The sequence below is a fragment of the Euprymna scolopes genome, chromosome 2 (assembly GCF_053919585.1).
Source record: "Euprymna scolopes isolate OS-2025 chromosome 2, ASM5391958v1, whole genome shotgun sequence".
Lineage (NCBI taxonomy): Eukaryota > Metazoa > Mollusca > Cephalopoda > Sepiida > Sepiolidae > Euprymna > Euprymna scolopes.
The window spans coordinates 191,607,740-191,630,779 of record NC_136483.1 but is presented as its reverse complement, the minus strand read 5'-3'; the positions used below and the strand labels follow the sequence as shown (position 1 = coordinate 191,630,779).

At 29.6% G+C, this 23,040-nt stretch overlaps 1 protein-coding gene across 8 annotated transcripts in view; it reads right to left on the bottom strand.

Moving 5' to 3' along the window:
• Window positions 1-500: 500 nt before the first annotated feature.
• LOC145300079 (segment polarity protein dishevelled homolog DVL-3-like) overlaps window positions 501-23,040 on the bottom strand; it is a 284,306-nt gene continuing 261,766 nt past the window's right edge. For 3 of the 8 annotated variants that reach the window (XM_080144458.1, XM_080144460.1, XM_080144454.1), the window contains one exon: window positions 501-1,526. In XM_080144458.1, the coding sequence (XP_080000584.1) occupies window positions 1,504-1,526 (23 nt within the window). In that variant the 3' untranslated portion in view covers window positions 501-1,503. Of the gene's footprint in view, window positions 1,527-12,984; window positions 13,014-22,395; window positions 22,539-23,040 lie in introns of those variants that run through there. The other 5 variants (XR_013872349.1, XR_013872375.1, XM_080144456.1 and 2 more) reach the window with 3 other exon arrangements.

Below are 23,040 nucleotides of genomic sequence, written 5' to 3'. Positions count from 1 at the left end.
AATACAATAAACCTGATGAAACTAAAGAGCCGACTCCAAGAAGAGACATTAGAGAAAGGCATAAAAATTAAACAAAACATCAAAAGCCTAAATTAAAAAAAAAGGTTAAAAAGTATGAAAAGGATAGGCACCAGCATTAAAAGGTCCTCTTTTTTTTTTTTAGCTGCGTCCATGCTTCTCTATAAGCAGCCCCCGTTTGTCAGTCTGTCATACTTAAGTTAGAAATAAAATTTTCATCGCAGACGGAATGGACATATATTACAAACGGATCATAGTTTCTTGATTTTGGCAGAAATGTTGCTATGAATCATAAACGAAACTTGTTCAAAATCGAAAACAAAAAAAATTCAATGAAGATTTTTCTGTCTATCACCAGGTAAGTTTAAAATGATTAAAAAAAAAAAAAAAAAAAAAAGTTCCTTCCCCAAACCCTAATTTGTAATCGAGAGAAAAGACAGCCCTAAAACAGGCTTTTTAGTAAAGTTATCATTATTGCAATGTTTTTCGTTTTTTTTTTTTTTTCTTTATAAAAAATCGTTTCGTTATTAATATATTTTTTTTCATTTAAATAGCGGTTATGTTGCCACAATAACGCCAGAATATTTTGCGTTAAACAAATGCATAAAAGGAGAGGAAGAGCGGCAGCAGATGTGATATCTCCGATATAAAAAGATCCAGCAGTCGACATCGTGTTTTCATACGAGTAATTATTAAAGTTAATCATAAAAAGGGCGAGGCAATGAAACAGAAAATGAGGGAAATAAAACAAACAAAAAAAGATATAAAAAAGGGATCGAGAGAGACAAAAACAAAACCAAATAAAAACGGTCAAATTGTTTTGTTAATGTTATTTTTTTCAATCCACTGTTATAGATTTGTTTGTATGTGCGTGCGCGTTTAATATTCATGAAAATATATATTTTTAAAAATGTTTTGTTTTTTTCTTAACTAAACAAAAAAAAAATCTATCAAAAGGAGTTTTTAATTTTGAAAATTTTATTTTATTTTTTTTTTTTAATTAAAAAGACTTTGTGTTTTGTTTGTTTCATGAGACTGTTTTCCTCTGCGGCAGCAGGTCTGTGTTACGTTCTATGTACAGTGGTTATATCTATATTTATCACATGTGTTATTCACTCATGCAGCATGGCAATATAACAGAAGCAAGCAAACAGTAGTGGAACCCTGAATCTCAGACATAAATATCAAAAATGAACAAGCAGCAGCAGCAGCAAAATAATATGAGGGGGGGGGATTGAGGAGAAGGAAAGGGAGAAACTGGAAGGTGGGATGGGTGAACAAGAAAAAAAAAAAAAAAAGGAAAAATGATGGCCACCAAGTACGTGTGTGTGTTTGATGTGTGTTGGTGGTGTGTCAGGTTTGTTAGACACACACTGAAGATAGAGTTGTAGATCCAGGGTAAGCCTACTGAGCCGATAGCGCAGAACAGATACCACTACAAGCCCTACTACATGGTTCTTCTACACTTTGATGGTACAGTGAATATCAGAGCCAGCCCCAAGGTGAACCTGGAAATGAGAAGATGAAGATGGGTCAACAAAATGAAAAAAATAAATAAAATAAAAATAAAAAAATTAAAGATGAAATGATGTAAAGAAAAATACACATACGCAAAAAAAAAAACAAAAAAAAAACAAAAGATAATAAAATTGGCTGAAAAGAGGATTGCACCTTTTATCCTCAAATTTTTCAAAGATCAACATAATCACAAACTGACATTTAAAATGTTGACTAATTTACTTAGATTTCCCTTATTTAGAGATCTTGCGATAACAGTTAGAGTATGTTTATAGACGATTGCATATTTTGATACATATTAATGCAATAATTGCAAAACGACTTGATTGCGCTCTCAACAAAGTAACATTAACAGATTACAGTCATAACGGACTTGAATGTTTCATAACGTTTCAGCGTTCTTCTGTTGGATTTAGTCACACATTGGACAACTACAAATGATAGTGGCAGTGTGAATAGATTCTTCATCTTGAAATATCTTCTCCAACTCCACTGTCACAGACACTATGGACTTTCATCATTTTATCCAAATTGATTCTAAGAGAATTTTTTGTCTATTTAAGAGCCTCTTTGCCTTGCAAACAAACGTGCTGCTTATATGCATAAAGTTACTTTCATTGAACACTCAGAAGAAATTGCAATTTATTTCATTAATAAAAATCGATTGCCACCCCACTTGATTCCATAATCAAATATATACATAAGTTACGCACTTAATGGTGTTCATTGTGATAAGCTCAGAAATGATTTAAAAGTGTACAGCATTGTTTGTTCTTATGATTGTGCCAGATTTAAAGAAATAGTTGTTGGGACCAAAATTGTGTCCGTTGGTTAAAAAAGAAAAGAAAATTATATAGCTATACCAGATTTAAAGAGTTGCATCCCTTTGTTAAAAAAAAAATGGACCTCAAAAGATTTTGTGGGAATTCTCACGTTCTCACATTAAGATTTGGTTCTCGTTTGCTTGCTGGATGCAGAAAACACAGGATAGATAGCTCTTGGCACATCACTAGCAGAAAAATCACATGAAAATGTAAGTTTTTTTATCTTACTTAGCACATACATTTTTAAACTTCTTTGGGCATTCTTCAGTTGATAAAAACACTGCATTGTTTAATCTATGTACATGTTCTATAATATTACTGAATTTATAGTTAGTCAAAAAACAATGAATTAAATGACTGTTCTCTATTGGCTTTTTAACTGTCTTACTTTCCCAAAACTCATGATATTATCAGTAATACAGCAAATTTTACCAACTTATTTATCCATGCATTGCTATTCTTGATGAAAAAAAAAAAAAAAAAAATTCTAATTTCTTAGTTGTGTAATGATTTGATTCTAACACATGGGTGTAGATGTAGAACTTCTTCAAATAGTTCCTTTAGTGAACACTTTTCCATCTCCAAATATTTCCACAGCTATGATATTTGCCATTTTAAAAAAATTCTTAAATCTAAACGTTTAAATTTACGTGTGATTCAAAATTGCTAGCAATTTGTTTACAGAAAATCAATTGCAAGGTGTATAATTTGGAAATTTAAATTTACCCCTTTTTTTTTTTTTTGTAAATTTGAGGATAAAAGGATATAATTTTGATTAGTCATATTGCAAAAATAGATTTTAAAACATTTGATAGCCAACACTAAAAAAAAAAAAAAAAAAAAAAAAAAACATTGCTACACTACAAAAATTTTAAGATTGTGTAATATGTCAGTAAACGGAATATCAAGGTCAGTTTGAAATTCCGAGATGATACAATGACAAAAAGAAAGGAGGAGTGTAAACATAAGCAATAAGAGAAGCAGTGTCAAGAGAAAGACTGAAGTCTAACACTAAAAGTAAAACTGATTACAGAATAGTTTCATATTGTGTTAGTGATGTGTAGTAAAGATTAAATAGTTGATGTGTAAAAATGGAAAATTCCACGCAAGTTTAGTTGAAGTATGAAATTTTCCATTAGAAGTTAGAGGTAGCATGACATGTACAAAAACTCTGAAGTTTGACATGACGAAGAACATAGCAACATAAGTGAAATGAGAAGAATCAGTCACTTTTTCGAAGCTCTGTCCGAATATCTAATTTTACAGTGTGGTAAAAAGAGGATATTAAAGAGTATGTCACGATTGAACAAATATTTTTTTTCTTTTAACAGCATGTTAATGGGCCAGGAGACGTTTTTCCCCCAAAACTAAAAAGAAATGGCACTTGATCTCACCTTATAAAACACTCAGCATTATAAGGTAAGAATCAACGGTATGTGAATCAATCCAGAAAAAGGAATAGTGTTCTCCCAGTGTAGTAGCCAATGAAAAAAAAAAGCCTTTGAGCATCTTGTCTTGACTGTGGTCAATCCATTTTCTTTTTCGTTACAACATGAGAGAAAGATGTCTGCTATCATCAAAACTGTTTCTACTGTGGAAGCACAATGACAATAACATCTATTGCTGAGAGACATCACTAATCACTATCCAATGAGTTAACTACTAACATGTCAAAGAGAGGACCAACCATTTCTGTCACTGAAGAAAATGATGGGCAATCTATGGGGATTGAAGAAATGCCACACACTAGACTACAGTGTTTAAAGATAATCAAATTAATCACAAAAAAATGGGGGGGAGGGGCTTTGAGAATGTTAAATTTTAAGTCTAAATAAAAGACTAAAGAAATTTTTGCAATATGACATTAAAAAATAAACTACAAAAAAACAAAAAATGGTGACAGGTAAAATTTCACTGAACAATAAGCAATAAAACTTGAAATGTTTGATAACGAAAAAATAATGAAAAGTAAAAACAAAAATGGAGGGAAGTGTGTCGGATTTTAGAATACGATAATTGAAATCAATTGAATAAAAAATGCTAATAGTTTTGTTATGCATTGGTATCGTTCGGCTGGAAACCAGTTGATCACATAGATACTCAGCTGAACATGAAACTTCAAAATTCTCAAATAAATAGAAAAAAAACAAACAAACAAAAAAACTGTCAAACCTTGGTTTGTGAAAAAAATAGTTTACAAAGAAAACTTTGTTTATTTTTGCGTTAAATTGTATGCAGTTTTTCTATTTTAAGATAAACAGTTTAAAATCAAATTCATTTGATTGTCAGTAACAGATTAATCACTTTTTATTAAAAAATAAGTTTTAGTTTACAAAATTTGAGAGATTTATACTGACATTAGAAATGTCACTTGGCAACATTTCAAAACAACATATCACATTAAAGTGTTAGATTCAATGTCTTAAAAAAATTTTAAATAAAAAAAGTTATTAGTATTGCCTGACTATGCTTTGTGATTCAAAATAGATGTTTCTTTTTTATCTGATTTACACATTTATTCAAAATTGAAATATTTTCCACATGACCATTCTATACAGAATAATGCATTATGGTCATGAAAGAAAAAAAAAGAAAAAAGAAAAATTCACATAAAATCATTTCATAAGTTGTCTTGAAATTACACCACACTGCACATTTTACTACAATTCACTACAATGATATTTACTCATCTAGGAATAAATTTATTTTGTTAACCAAGATTTGATTGGTATATGAATTGTTTAAACAGATTCCAAATTGAATCTAGCAATGTTATTTGTATTAAAGACAACATATTTTGCAATATTTATGACAGAAAATGTTTACAACATTCAGTCTGATTGGAAAAAAAATGATACAAACGAGAAACTAAGTTTGGCTATTTTGTTCTGGTTGACAAAGAGAAATTTGGCAAACATTCATGTGGTTAATATTACAAATAGCTGAATGTTCAAAGAATCCTGCTTACATAAATATAAAGAAGCAGAGACATTTCCATAATTAAAATAGAACAGATTATAAAAAAGAGTTTCCATGTTTAAGAATGAAGAAAAAAAAGTCCTGTAGTGCAACCTAGTGGCTGTTAATAAAAACAGAAAAGAAAGTTACAATTTTTTTAAATATGAAACCTAACAAACATTTAACAGTCCCAGTTAATCAATCATTTTTTACCAATATACAATATAAAAATATGGCTCCATTCTAATATTGTAAAACCATTAGTGGCAATAGGGCTAATCCTAATTTCCATAAGTGATTACAGAAAAAAAAAAGTAAACAATTTTTACAGATTTCCATTTAAAATGTTTACTTTCATTTTAAGACAAAATCAAATTAATATTTCCAGCTCAGTTGAGATTCAAACTCAATCTCTGGCATTAGCATGTGCTAACCAATCAAACCACTGGGATCAGTAGGAAATGATCTTGCTATTAGCTACATAAACCAGAACTGATGTTGGCGATGACAGTTCGATTTCAGATTTGTTAGAAATTACTTGATTTATAAATTGTTTCTGGCAATTATTTTTTTAAATTCTAAATTTCACCTATTTTGTTTTTTAAGAAACTGTTTTGCTGCTAAAAACAATTCAGCAACAAAGGAATTGCTGCTTTCTTTCAAGAAAAAAAGTTTTATTTTGCTTTTGAATGACAAAAAAATGCTAAGAATTATAGTTATTCCTCGTTTCTCTGATAAAATGTTTGTCTGATAAAATAATATAAAATGTTCAAACCTGATTGAAACTGAGACCCTTCTCCCCAACTCAGAATTACCGAAATACAAGTAATAGTTTGGTTTGTTTTATGACAGGCATCCCCTCCACCACCTTTTTTTGTTTTATTTTTTAGGGTTATTTAACATCTAAAACACACTATTGAAACATTTCATGGGACACAAGTTGCTATTTTATCCACAACTTGTAAAAAATGGTGGGTTCCTACTTTTCTCTATAGTGTTAGTGTGTGAATGACTTCAAAAGATTCCACTGGATTGGAACTCGACTTACCATAGTCTACGGCAGTCAGTATTCACTAGAACAATCTTAACCTCACCCCCACAGAACAAATTGTTTATTGAAAACAAGTTGACTCAGCATGTAAGTGCCGATGTAAGGAATTGAATATACCGCAAAGTAAATTGTGGCAAATGAAAATGATCTTATTACATTGTTTTTTGTTTTTGTTTAGACAATAACATTTCATCGAAATGAAGAGTAAAGGGATAAAAACATTTTTCTTATTATTTTCAATTGTCAATCAAATGATTCCAAATGTTTATGCTGCTAGTAGATTAAAGATGATATTTAATAGTTGCTCTACCAAGGTTTGGGGGTGAAGTCTACTCTAGTAAGCTAGGTATAGTCAAAAATAGTTGCATGATCATCTTACTTCTATATTTAGACATTAAAAGAAAAGGAAAACAGAAGATCAGCCAATCGAGATTGAGGTTTTAAATGTGAAAAGATGTTAACACAAGTATTTTGAAATTAGGAAAATCTGAAAAATTATTTTTTAATGAAAAAAAAACAAAACAAAAAAAAAAAATAAAAAACAAAACAATTTGAGTGACGGTGGTGATTGTAGCACGTACCATGTAGTGTCGATGAGTGAAAGGTGTTTGTATACGTTGGTTAACATGTGAGAAATAATACAAGTGAGAAGTAGGAACAAAAAGAAAACATGCAAAATGCGGTGAATTGAAATTATCACCAAAACCGATGAAAATAATTGAGAAAATTAGAAACATGTTTTAAAAGATCTAAGCAAATTGTTGACAACATTTGCCATTAATTGTACAACGTCATATACAAATAGTAGCAAACAGTTTGAAATTTTATTTCATTTTTTTTTTTTTTTTTTTTATTACTTGTGCAAAAAGACTTACTCCCCCACCCAGTTCATTTAACAGAAAACATAGCAATAATCAAATTACAACTTGCTACGATCACACAGTAATTATGCATATACATAAATTTATGAAAATATATATAACAGTTAAGCTACAGAATCTTTCACGTATCATCCCAATAGGGGATCGTTAGAGTAAACTGCTAGTAGCTCTACTTATGTATTGAGCGCTGTTGAAGTAAATACTGAAAATTGGTAGATATTATTTATATATATATATATATATATATATATATATATATATATATATATATATATATATGTGTGTGTGTGCATATAATGGTTGTATCGATTGGTTTCCTGGATGTAAATCCAATGAAACTTGCATAATTATTAAAGAGTGCTCAATGCAGAACAGAGCTGGTCTATAGTTTGTTTATTATACAAACATTATTGCTTACATATGTGCATACATGTTTCAGTGGAATCCCAATTCAAGGATAACATTTCATCAGACCAAAAAAGAATCGATATTGTAACGGGAGTCAAAATTACATTAGTTTTTATAAGACATTTGGGTGTGATTTACGTTCTGGAAGAAAGTGGATGTATACTTTGTGAATGTGAGCAGTAGGGGTTTTGGAGGGAGGTGTGCTAAAGGAAGGGAGTAGGGGTGAGAGAGGAAGGGGTAGTATGATTTAGTGTCGTTAAGCTGTTGCAGTGGGGAGGTGTTAGTATTCTTTTAACTTGGCGGTTGTTTATTGGTATAAGTTTTCGCTTTAACAACTGCCAAGTTAGAAGAATACTTACACCTTTCCATTGCGACAGCTTAACCACACTAAATCGTACTACCCTCCCTTCCTTCAGCACACCTTCCTCCAAAACCCCTACTGCTCACATTCATTACAAAGTATACATTCACTTTCCTCCAGAACGTAAACTACACCTGAATATCTTATAAAAACTTATTATTTTTTCAAAATTACATATCTTATAAAAACTAATGTAATTTTAACTCCCATCTAAGACAGTAACTGACCAAGTTCTCTCCAATTCTCTCTCCTCTGATCTTGAGCATGTGGTACAATGGGGAAAGGAGTGGCTGGTTACTTTTAATGCATCTAAAACCAAGCTTCTCTCTTTACATCAACATTCTGATCCACATCTGACATCAACTGAAATGAATGGTTCTAGTCTTCAGGAGGCCTCAAGTTTTGACAAGCTTCTGGGCTTGACAATTACTTCTGATCTTAAATGGAACACGTACATCAAATCTGTTGCCAGGGCCGTTGGAAAAATGGTGGGATCTTTCTATCGATCACTGCTGATGCAATTCTCTATCTATATAAGAGCCAGGTATGTCCAAGGATGGAATACTGTTGCCACATCTGGACAGGAGCTGCTAGAAAGAACTTGTCCTGCCTTGATAGAGTTCAAAATAGACTTCGTAGCCTCGTAGGAGATGTCCTTTTCTCTTCCCTGCAACCTCTATCTCACAGAAGAGATGTTGCGAGCTTGTCTCTGATGTATCGTTATTTTCATGGAAAGTGTTTGACTGAGCTCCAGTCTATGGTCGCTCCCCTCGCCAAACTTTCACAAGAAACACTTATCTAGCTGAAAACACTATCAATAATTCCCCCCACTCTTTATCTGTGCCTAAACCTAAACGTAGATTCCATGAACAAAGCTTCTTTCTTAGAACTGCACGCCTGTGGAATTGTCTTCAGTTTTCCTGCTGACTACAATATGGTTGTCTTCAAGTCTAACGTAAATAAGTTCTTGATGAGCCGTTCCATATAAGTTAACAAATTTACCGAATTTTCATTACTAATGATTACTATATTTTCCAATTTCTACTGTACACTCTTTAACCCTTATCCTTGAGTGGCCTCTTGGCCTTGATAATGTGGTGATGCCTGTGTGAAAAAAAGAAAAAAAATTCAACATTGATTCTTTTTTGGTCTGACGAAGTGCTATCCTTGTATTGGGACTCCACTGAAACATGTATGCACATATGTAACCAATAATGTTTGTATAATAAACAATATATATATTAAATTCTTGGCGTCACTAGAAAAACAGTCTTCAATTACTGCCATAAGAGCATAATATATTTTTATTAATTATACGAATAAATATTTTATAATAATCATGTTCTAGCTATGATAATCAAAAATACTCTGCAGTTTTCTGTTAAAGGAATTAAAAAAAAGAAAAGAAATTAATAAACGATGTGGCCTCTATTTCAGAGTCACATTTTGTTTAGTCTAAATAGACCCAACAAAAAACAAAATAAAGTTGATAAAAATGACACCAATAAAAACTTTCATAATTGTTTTTTTTTCTGTGCATAAATTGTAGAACAAAAATAGAAAAAAAAAATTTTTTCTAAAAAAGAACAAAAAAATTAGGCTTTGAAAAATTAAAATAAAATTATAAAGGAACAAATTTAGAAAATCAAACTGAAATGTTATTGAAAATATAAAACTTTGATATTAAATAGAATTAATATTTTAAAAAGCAACAATTTTGGAAACAATTAAAATTTAATAAATAATAATATTGATTAATTTCAAGACAACAATAAATACTGATTATTTTTATTTGCCGAATTCTGTAGACCAGTATTATTAAAATCAGAAATTTTTATTTTCAATCATTATCATCTCTTAATATTTAGTCCTAATTTATTTTTTGGGTCGTGAATTAAGATGAGAACTTACCCCTAAGTCACACCTTTTCTTGCAACTCAAAACTGAGATTATGTCAATAGACATGATTTTTGCTGCAAAGTTTATTCCACAGTAAAATATTCACATTATTTGGATTCTTCAGACTACTGTTCTGGAATCTTTCTATCCAACTCAGAAATCTGCACAAAATCCTTTATTTAAGTCACGTGGGTAGTATACCCTCGTTCCATCAGCCATGACTGGATAGAAGTCTTAAGTAATTTACTTTATTTTATTTATATTTCTATCAAATCATAGCTGAACAAAAACATTCTACCCCTGTTATAAAAATAAAGGGTTTCATTCAAAATTCCGTGCAGATTACGGAGTATGACAGATTTCCTAGTTCAACAAGATTCACCTCAAAAAGGTTGGAGGTTACATCAACTGAAACGCTGTGAAAATGACACTCAAGATGAAAATAGTAGTTTGAAGAATTCAAATAATATGAAAACCCAATTCTCATCTCAACCATTCAGAAACATAAAATAATATCAAAACACTTTTTTTTTTAGTTTGGTAACAAATCTATATATTTATAAAATATGACAAATCTATATATAAAAGTGAAATTGTCTGTGTGTATATTTCCCTACCAAATTACTCTGTCAATTTTCAGTCTAGAGACTCAAGATTTGACATAAGGGGTATTGAGATTTGGGGAAATCTTTTTAATTGGTTTTTGTCCAGAAATTTGGCTGTCAAGGGGTCAAAGTTCAACGATTTGACCTTTGAAAACTCTACCAAACTCCTCTGCCAATCTTGGGTCTAAACGCTTGAAATTTTAGATGTAGGTTCCTTGGATATGGATAAAACTTTTGAACTTGATTTGAGCCCAAAATAATAAATGTTAAGGGTCAAAATTGAAGTCAAAGTTTAAAAAAGTTTGACCTCTCAGCCAATTTTACATAAAATGTATTCAGACATAGAGCAAGCTTTTTAATCAGTTTTTGGCCGAAAAATTTGTCTACCAAGGGGTCAAAGTTAAAGATTTGACCTTTGCAGTCTCTAGTAAACTATTCAGTAAATTTTGGGTCTAAACATTTGAAATTTTACATAAAGGATATTCAGACATGCAGCAAGCTTTTTTTAATCAGTTTTTGGGTGAAAATTTGGCTGCCAAGAGGTCAAAGTTGAAAGAGTTGACCTTTGCAGACTCTACCAAACTTCTCTGCTAATTTTGGGTCTAAACACTTGAAATTTTAGATCTAGGTTACCTGGACAGGAGTCAAACTTTTTAATATATATATATATATATATATGATGCACATAAAACTATGAACAGTACATGGGGCCCGAGCAAAGTGGGCTGAACTGCTAGTAATAAATAATTTGATTTGATTTTCCTAACTATTATTTTTATACTTTTTTTTTTTCAAATATCAGCAGAAGTATTTATTGCCACACAAGGAAAACGTTACAGCATTTTTTTTGGTAACATTTTTCTTTTAATAAATGCATTACTATAATGGAGAAAAAAAAAAATCGAATTTATTAAGAGTTTTCCAAAAATATTTTGGCACTTGTCCAGTTTTACCAACATTAAAAATTGATTGTGAAAAGAAAAACAAAATTACACAAAAATATTATGTACTTATGTGTTAGGTTTAACAAAAAGTACACTAAAAATTATGCAAATTCATTGAGTATTTTTTTTTTTAACAAAAAAAAAAAAACATTGTGACGGTGAAATGTCTGCCATTTTCTTACATTACGGTCAATGGCCAAGGGACATAATTCAAACTTTAATTCACACAGGCATCATAAATCGTTTACCAATACAATTTTATTTTATAAAAACAAAAATACTGGATGAATAAGCATAAATTTTGGTGTATAGTCTTTTTTTTCTTTTCTTTTTAACCTAACAGGTAAGTACATAAGATTTTGTGCAATTATAATGTTTTGATATTGGGGTAAGATTGGATAAGCGTCAAACATTCCTTACAAGTAAATTATGAATGCATCAAACAGTTCCACATCTAACAAATCTCATTATTTTGTTTTATAAAATACATATTTTACATGAATTAAAATAATCATTTTTATCATAGAACATGATCTCGGAAAGCATTTTCATTTCATCCTAAAAAGCATGCTTTAATTATCTTGCCATAAATATAAATACGACAGCCAACTTGCAAGAATACCACATATAATTAAAGGAGATAACTCAAGTTCATAATTATTGAAAAGGTTTTTATGTACACGTGTTTTCATTCAAGCTTCTGAGGCAACACTGAGTAGCTTTGCTAGTTTTAAATAAAATTTGTTTCCAATTTTTTTATAATTAAGACAAAAAAAAAACAAAAAAAAAAAAACAAAAAAAAAAACACACACAAAGAAAAACAAATTTATTTTGTTCAAAGCAACTTTTTACATATTCGTTTCTCCTGGTAGCTATTTTAACACATTTTTCTTGCACTCATTTTTTAACTACGTTCAAGAGACTTAGTTCATTAGATTGTTACACTCAAAAGTTAAAAAAGTATTTTCATTGCACAGTGATGAAGGCATCTTTATATATATATATATATATATATATATATATACACTTCAGAATAATGTTATTTAACCACGCATTTTGGATCTAAAACTTTCATATCCTTTTCTTCAAATTCCATTACTATATGACTTCTGATTAATCAATTATCTTGACTGACTTTCCATGTCTCACTGACTTTAGCAAATAGAGTACACACCTTATAAATATTTGCTAATATTTTCTCCTCTGAAAAGATGGTAGACATTGAAACCCTATAGGTTAAGGAGATAAAATTTTCTAAAGTATTCTTTGTCTTGCTTAGAATAATAAAAATCTTTGATATGAAACTCAAAAATTTCACTTCAAAAATGTTTCTATGATATATTAAATTTGAGTAACCAGAATTTTTTTTATCAAATTATCTTATAAGATATCACGCTAATTCCAATAAGTCACATTAATAATAAAAAAAAATGTTAACTTATGTTATGGTTATCTAAGTGATGACGAAACGGTCCATAAAGAAATGGATCTTTTTAAAAATGCATGAAGACACTTACTGAAATCCAATTTTCTATTTATTCATGATCTGCAGTTAAAAATTAATATTCATAAAGCTTAAATCTTGAAAGACTGGATAAAATAAATATATTATTTTTTCATTGATTTACCTTTGATTAAACAGAAGTGAAAATTGCTGTTGATTTAGAATTACACTTAATTAAAAATACAGAAAAATCTTTATGATGTACGTACTTACCACAAAATGAAGATATCATACTCCAAAAATCACAAATTGATCAAGCAGTTTTTTCTTAAGAAAATCGAATTTTATGAATTTTTAGCAATTAAAAAAGTTGTAATTATTTTTAATACAAACAAAACTTTAGGAGTTGAATTGTTACCCTTGAATTTTAACACATTCTAAACCAATATGGCTTCCCCCAGCCTTTCTCACTTCCACATAAATTTGATTTTCTTGATTAAAAAAGCTACTTGATCAATCTATATGATTTTTGGAATATGAAAACGTATATCATAAAAATTCACCCGCATTTTCTGCAATTTTGTTTTTAATTAAGTGTAATTTTAAGTAAAAACCATTTATTCTTTGATATTGAAATAAATATATATTTTTCATTTAAACAAACATTGTTAAAAGTAACAGAATTTTTGTTTAATTATACCATTTTTATTTTTTTCAAATGGTTCCCCCGACACTGTCTGCAAATATTTACCCTGTGCATCTATTGAAATTCCTCTCTTTCTCCAGCTTTTCCAGTCTACTCGCTCATTTGCTACCTCACCCAATGATGATTCAACGCCAGATCAAAAACGTTTGTGATACTTATGGAACTTGTATTAACTTTTTTGATTTTCACACAAAAATAAAAGTATAACAGAACCTTGATATCATTTTTAATAATGCTTTTTTAAATGAAAACAAATATTTTCTAAATACACACAATATATATATATATATATATATATATATATATATATATGGCAATAATGAATGTCTTAAGACTTTATAGATGTTTTATGGATCATCCATGAAAAGTTTTTTGATCAAAGATCAAATGCTGAGTGTACTTATACTTTCAAATACAAATTGAAATTGAAGAGAAAATCTTATTCTGAAAAAAATAAAAGCGTGAAGATTATACCTATGATTTTTATAAAACTATTTTAAGTGATTTCAAGCTTATTGCGTACAAAAATCTGCTTTTTGGATTCAATTTTGATCCAATTTTAAGAAATTGATTATTTTTATAACACACACACACACACACTTAAGATTTACAATTTGAACAGTGTAAAATAGATTTAAAAAAAAAAAGTGATAGAAATGTTATAGTAAACGTGCTGATCTGTGATAATTGTTGATCTCTCACATATGATTACTCAATTGCTAGAAACAAGAAAACTCAAGCAGTAGAGATGTGGAATCAGACATTTTTCATGTCAGAAGTATCAGTTTATAAATGAAATAATGATAATTATAAATGAAAAGGAAAAAAAGTCATTAGCAAAAATCAAATACAAAACAAAGTTCAAATTTTTTAGGGTCCTTGAGACCCCTTAGGAAAAATTTTTTTTAATAAAAATTACTGCTTAGAAGAAAAGAGAGAAAAAACAAAAACAAATACCATGTTGAAGAATAAGAAATAAAGTGACTAGTTACAACAAAGCGACATGAAACTGACCAGAAAAATGACTGAACTGTACTAAACACACCAAATGAATAGCACCAGAAAGAAAAGAAAATTAACAAGAAAAGAGTGTCTGATTTTAACGAAGGAGGATTTTGAAAAAAGTCAGCATTTCAGAGCAGATCAAATACAAAATAAGGCAAAAATTTTACTAGTTTCATTGGTCAAAGAAAAAAGATCGTTTTGATTATGTGTAATTGACATCAGTTGATTTTATATTCATGTACTTAAGCTATTTTTTGCTTGAACAGGGAAAGATTAAAATGCAGATTTCAAGTTCACACAATAAGAAAATATCTTTCGTTGGTTGTCCAGAATTACTCCTACAATAAAAAACAAAAATATAGAAAAATCTTTAACGTACGTATTCGTGACAGAATGAAAACATTCCAAAACTTACATAAAGTCGTTTTATTTTTTATAAAGAAAATCGATTTTAAGTGATTTTAAGTAATTAATGTAAGCATTACAAGATTGATCTCAAGTTTGAATTATTATTGTGGAGTTATATGCCCGTGTTTCTTCAAGTTGGCGATGTGAGACAGTCTCCTTTTGCTTACTCATAAAACTTGATTTTCTTAAAAATAAAACTACTTGATCAATTTACACGACTTTTGGAATATGATATTTCTGTTTCCTCACAAGTACGTACATCATAGGGTTTTTTTTTTTTTAAATATAGGGGAAATTCCGAACAAGAACCCATGTTTCTGACATACCAATTATGTGTATGTGATTGAAGTTGTGATTAATTAATGTATTGTTTTCTAAACTATTTTAAAATAACAGTTCTTTTATTTATACATTAGAAATTTTTTTTTAATAAAACAGTTATATGGGGTTCAGGGTTGGAAGCACACTTATTGGTTTCCTTAATTTTCCTGGCCAATGTTGGGATATGGATTCCGATAGTTACTAATAATTTGTTCATAAAGGGTGAGCCAAAATTACAAAATGTTTGTCGAAGTATAAGAGGTAGCTGTGTAAATCAAGAAGGAAAACAGTTTGAGCACTTGCATTGATAAATAACAATTTTCAATTATATAATCGTCTTATTACATATAGTTGTACATATAAGTGATATCTAAAGAAATGTTTTTTACTGTCCACCTACTTTTGGCTTACCTTGTTTGGTATATTTGGATTTTTTTTTTTTTTTTTTACACAAAATAACAAGTATTTAAGATAATTCCAATGGTAAAAAAAACGTCCGATTGTTAATTTTGTTTTAAAATATATTTAAAAATCCAGAATGTCATTTTATATCAAAGGCAAGGAGTTTTGTTTTACAGCATATCAATACTTTTTGGCTATTTCATACTGAAATGCATTCTATGCTGGTCCTTTTTTTTAAATCAAATATTTATGAAGTTTAATTACTTAGGCTAAAGATTGGTCATTATACTGACTAGATAAAATTGTTTAAGATTATAATACTTAAAGTCAATTCAAAAGGTTACATTTTAGCAAGAATCCACAGACACACTGTATATATGATCTGACAATTTTATTATAGAGATTTATGTGCAAGGATAATTCTTCTGAGGATAATTTGCTAGAATGTATAACAAACACGGAAAATAGTAAAAAAAGATAAAAAAAATTAAAATTAAAACATGACCATGATTTGATTGCTACTGAAATGTGCATATATCAAGTTTTCATCAACACCATTCTATTATCTAGCTGTGAAATCTGGCTGATGAGAACAAGTGACCTATGAAAGCTTGTATTCGATCACTACTGCTTGTATTGCATTCTTTGTGTTCGCTGGCAACAATTCATCTCAAATGCCATTGTTTGTTCTCACTGCAAGATATCCTCTTTGCAGCAAGCTCTTCAAGATGTTTTCACTGGTTCATGTTTTTCATCATCATGCAGATGATTTCATCCACAAAGTCGTTGAACCTCTTTTAAGGGTTCGATAAGAATGATGCAAAGGTCAGCTGAAAATCTGATTAGGAACAGTGATAGCAAGCTGACCTTGGATTTTCGCCTCAAGAAAGAGTTTGCTACTGGAACCGTGATTAGCACTTATATTTGCTACGGTGATGAACTATTGTGCCTGGTTAGCATTCGTTCGAGACATGGCAAATTCACTGAATGAAAGCCGACCCAACCACTCCAGGGAGAATGCCAAAACAAATATGTGATTTGAGTCCATATTTTGCTTTAAGTAAGGAACTTTATTATTTATTGAATAAAATCCTAAGATTGTGTAAATCGTTTTTTTTTTTTTTGTCCTGAAATTTTTTGAAACAAGACTTTATTTTTGCTGTAAGTATTAACCTCCATGTGTCAACCCCTTGGGGTGAGAGAAATTGATATATGTCTGGTGTTACTGATGGTTGTTGAAAATCTAAAATCAATGTGGAAAAACTTTGATCACATCTTTGAAAACATTATTTCATTATGTTAATTTGAAAACATTATTTCATTATATTAATTTGAAAACATTTCATTATTTTAATTTGAAAACATTTCATTATTTTAATTTGAAAACATTATTTCATTATGTTAATTTGAAAACATTATTTCATTATGATAATTTGAAAACATTATTTCATTATATTAATTTGAAAACATTATTTCATTATATTAATTTGAAAACATTTCATTATGTTAATTTGAAAACATTATTTCATTATGTTAATTTGAAAACATTATTTCATTATGTTAATTTGAAAACATTATTTCATTATGTTAATTTGAAAACATTTCATTATTTTAATTTGAAAACATTATTTCATTATGTTAATTTGAAAACATTATTTCATTATTTTAATTTGAAAACATTATTTCATTATGTTAATTTGAAAACATTATTTTATTATATTAATTGGAAGACATTATTTCATTATGTTAATTTGAAAACATTATTTCATTATGTTAATTTGAAAACATTATTTCATTATTTTAATTTGAAAACATTATATCATTATTTTAATTTGAAAACATTATTTCATTATTTTAATTTGAAAACATTATTTCATTATGTTAATTTGAAAACATTATTTCATTATGTTAATTTGAAAACATTATTTCATTATGTTAATTTGAAAACATTATTTCATTATGTTAATTTGAAAACATTATTTCATTATGTTAATTTGAAAACATTATTTCATTATTTTAATTTGAAAACATTTCATTATTTTAATTTGAAAACATTATTTCATTATTTTAATTTGAAAACATTATTTCATTATTTTAATTTGAAAACATTATTTCATTATTTTAATTTGAAAACATTATTTCATTATTTTAATTTGAAAACATTATTTCATTATTTTAATTTGAAAACATTTCATTATTTTAATTTGAAAACATTATTTCATTATTTTAATTTGAAAACATTATTTCATTATTTTAATTTGAAAACATTATTTCATTATGTTAATTTGAAAACATTATTTCATTATTTTAATTTGAAAACATTATTTCATTATGTTAATTTGAAAACATTATTTCATTATGTTAATTTGAAAACATTATTTCATTATTTTAATTTGAAAACATTATTTCATTATTTTAATTTGAAAACATTATTTCATTATTTTAATTTGAAAACATTATTTCATTATGTTAATTTGAAAACATTATTTCATTATGTTAATTTGAAAACATTATTTCATTATGTTAATTTGAAAACATTATTTCATTATGTTAATTTGAAAACATTATTTCATTATGTTAATTTGAAAACATTATTTCATTATTTTAATTTGAAAACATTATTTCATTATTTTAATTTGAAAACATTATTTCATTATTTTAATTTGAAAACATTATTTCATTATGTTAATTTGAAAACATTATTTCATTATGTTAATTTGAAAACATTATTTCATTATGTTAATTTGAAAACATTATTTCATTATGTTAATTTTAAAACATTATTTCATTATTTTAATTTGAAAACATTATTTCATTATTTTAATTTGAAAATATTAGAAAACTTTATGAAATAATGTTTTGAAAGATGCGACCAAATTCCTATTTAAAACTTGCCTTTTTTTTTGCATCTCCATTTAATTCTATGCTTCTTGATTATAAATTTATGTAGACATACCAAAAAATATCCAAGTAATTAATTGCAGTAATTATTTTAATTATATTCTTTCATATAATCAGAGAAATTGTGAGTGATCAAAAATCAGTTTCTGCTAAAGTAGTAAGCAATTCTTGGCCTTGATTTTGTTTTGATCTTCTGACTTTGGCTGTTAAAAAAAAATAAATAAAGGGGATGATTCAACTGATAAATACAGACCATTTTTTGTCACGGATATAAAATAAATATTTTGAGTATTCAGTCGAGAAAAAGGACTGCCACAGAATATAAATAAAAAAAAAAAAAGAAAATAAAAAAAGAAAACATTCAAGAACCAACAGACGCCAAAAGAATTCACTAAAAGACGGTGCAAAATGAAAATGGATATAAAAAGAAAAAAGTTTTCTATTGAGAAGCAATGATAAAAATTTGCAAAGCGAAACTTAGAAATTCTTGGTTTGACTGCTGCAAAGAGAAGGAATTTTAGGAAGGAAAGACATGATTAGAGTTGATGAGTTTTGAAAAACATCTCATTAATTAACTATTCATTTTGTTTTTAACTTTAATTATTACTTTGATTTTAATATGAATTTATTATTATTATTATTATTATTATTAATAATGGCAAAGTTTCCATGCTATTAAAACTCACCACCCTACCTGGTGTTATTTTATGCCAAAAGGTAACTCATGGGGATAATAAAATTTGTTTTATTTTTTTGTTAATTTTTCCCCCCTTTTTATGTATTTTTTGATGATTTCAGGATTTAAATGTGTGCAGTTGTTCTTTTTTTATGCTAAGAGAACTGTGAATTGCTTGGAGGAATATTATTTGACTTGGGATCCAGCAGAAAACTTTTTTTTTAGTTATCCATAATTTTTAGCGCATTTAGTGCTTAAATTAATTAAAGGGTTCTTAATCGTTTTAGTTTTTATCAATAGTAAAACTGAAAGAGATAATCATGAAATTTTTGTTGCTGAACTCAAAATCTATTCCATAATACTGTGTAAAAAAACGCTCTTGATTAATTGTGAAATCTCCCTTAGCAACTTTCTTGTTCAGTGCAGTTATACATGTACTTTTATTTTTGGATCCATCAATAAAGATATACAAGTGATTCGGATAAAACTTACTTGTATTGTGAAGTAAAGTGAGAAATAGCAAAGAGACGTCAACACTATGGAGTATTTAAAGTTCCTACCTCCTAATCGACTCTAAAGATAGAAATACGTTTCTTCTAAGTTCATATAGTTACCACTCATCAAGACCCATTGGCCATTCAAGGATAAGGGTTACTGGGTACTGCAATAAAAATTTGATAATTTATTTTAAAGGATGGCTCTTCAAGAACCTGTTCATATTGGACTTAAAAATGACCATGTCAGTCAGCCTGGAAGTAGCTCTGTGGTATTGTGTTCCACAGATGAGCAGCTATAGGAAAAAATCTCCGGTCATTTTTTTTTAAATTCCATTTTCATCCCAAACAAGGCACAGTGCCACTTTCATTGGGGGCTACTATCAGGGTCATAAGTTGCAGGGATGCTATGTAGGAAGTTGATGTCTGTTCACATTACACTTAAACTTTTGCATGTCAGTAGAGTTAGAAAAGCAGGAACCTAGAAGGGTGTTCCAAAGTCTAGCAGTTCTGGGGAAGAAACTATCAGAGTAGAAGGCTTTCTTACACTTAGGGATCTGTGTAGGGGTGGGATTTTGCTGCTTGTCAGGTTTGTCGGAGGTATTTACGTCGAGGGGGGTACAAGGGCTTGTAGTTCGTTGGAGCAGCAACCATTAAAATACTTGTTGAATGGGCAGAGGGATGCAACATTTCGTCAATGGGACCGAGGCTGAAGCCTAGATGACAGGTCAGGACCTATCAAGTTGGCGACTCTTTTGAACCCTACCCAGGAGTGAAAGACTAGTAGCAGATGCTCCAACCCAAATGTGACAATACTCCATACATGGGCAAATGGTGGTTTTGTAGAGGTATAGGATACTTTCAGGAGTAAGTAACTTTCTAGCAAGGTAAAGAGAGCCCACCTTCCTCGCAGCTGCCCTGGCAATGCATCTGTTCCAACTCATGTTCCCTGTGAACATTAGGCCGAGGAGTTTGAAAGAAGTAATTTCAGGTAATGTATCTTTAGCCATAGCTACTGGTGGTTGAGAAGGTTTCTTATAATTATTGAAGGAAACAAGCTTAGTCTTGGCAGCATTGAATGTAACCATCCATTTTTGTCCCAATTCCACTACAGATTGGAGGTCTTCCTCTAGTGTTTCCGCCATTTCCTTAGATACGTGTCCATTTGTTTTCCTCTTGTGTCTGTTATAGAATTTTCGCTTAGATTTAAGCAAATAGATAAAGAGTAAGGGAAATTGCTGATATTTGTTGTTGCTCTAGAAATGAAGCACCTGTCAAGAGATTCACTAATCCTGTGTGATATTGAAGTTAGCACATCAGCTGTAGATCTAGTAGAATGGAAATCATATTGCATGTCTCTAAGTAGATTATTTTTGTTTAGGTGGTTGACCATTTCTCTATCACAGATTCTAGCAACTTTTTCATGATGCACAGGAGATTGTATGGTGTATTTTTGGTTAGGAAGACAATATCTTCAGACAGCCTGATCTGGTAACATAAGATGCTCTAACATGTATTACTACTCTGGGCCAAAGTTGACATGGGAGCAATGGTAACTAAAGAGTAACTCCATATTCCTTACATTGGGCTTCACCACTGATTGCCATTTAAGGTCACACCAGGGATGTTTAATGTGAACAAAATTATAAGAGGGAGCTCAAAAATCCTGCTTCTGACAGATTAGTTCTCTGGGCATTCAATACATGGTTCTATGTATAGTGTGCCATTAGTTTATTTACAATGCTGATGGTAGTCTCCCTTTGATCATAATCTTATTTTACTTAAATTGCACATGCGTTATGGCAACACTGACAAAATTTTGGTTCTAAACATAGGGAGGAAAGGACAGACGTAGCTTGCAACTGACTGTTCGCTTTTCAACTTCTTTGACCCCTTTTTTTAAATGCAACCATTTTAGTACTAAAACCCTTTTTACACATTCAATTGAAAAGCCTTTTAAGAATTTTTCATGCTTACATGATAAAGCTACTGGTACAAAGAGATAATATTTCCTGAAGTTAAATCTAGCCAGTATTAATTCTCGGATGAGCTTTCTAGGGATGGGACTATTTTATAGTATCCCAAGTATACAAATATGAGGTGGGGAGGAGAGAGAAAGAAGTAGAAGCCTTTAAGAATAAAAAAAATATGTATAAAGGATGTCTGAAAAAATGTGCTCACACTTTGAATGACGAGAAAACCTTTATTAATATAAAAGTTAATTGGAGAATCAGGTTTGCAAATGTTTGATAACAATTATTGCCCAGACAACAAAATGAGAGTACATTTTTTGAGACCCTGTATATTGAAGAGTAAAAAAAAAGTTTTATCTATCGAACAAATTTGTTTTATAGAAATAGAAATGATAGAATTAGAAGTTAAGAGGGAGAATTTTTCTAAGTAGTGATAAGAATTTAAAAGAAAAGGAAGGAGGAGGACGTTGGAAAAGATGTGCAGCAGTCAGGCCAAGAGTTGGGTGGGGGGGTAGATATAGGCAAAACTGTATTGCATTGTGCCCAATGAAGTGTCGAAAAAAATAAAAGAACTTGACGAAAGAGAAAGCGGCAATATAGTTTGTGTTAGAAAAGAGGTCTTGCCTGTCGGTAACAACACTGAACTTGCATTCTTCATACACATCATCGTGATGATTCTCCAGAGTCGAAGGAGACTTATTTTCCCACTTCTTCAACTAACATTCTCCCAGGGGGCCTCGCCTACAACATAGGACAGCAGTTGATACGTATATCATACAGCCACGGTTTTTAAGCAAGAAAGTAGAGCAAGAACCGCAATGGCCTGCTGCTACTACTCTTGCTGTACAGATTGGAAAATGGCCATGGTTGATGCGTCCAAAATTAACACTCGGATGTGCAAAAAACAAAGAATACAAAATAATAACACATTTTTTTTTATATTTGAATTATTATGCTTATCTTGGTTGTTAAATTCACGTTTCAAATGACATAACCTCTAACTTTCTTCAGGTATATCTTACTGAACGCAAAAACCTAGAAAAAAATTTCATATCTGAACTCTTTATTCAATCCACCGAGGTACATTGTTCTCATCCTGTCAGCTATGACCAAGTGAAAGTATTCATTTTAGGTTTATAATTAGTTATTATATTTCACTCAGAACATTAACCATTAGGCCATAGTTGATGGGACAATAACAATTTATTCCTATATAAATATAGAAAAGGCCCAGTGCAAAATT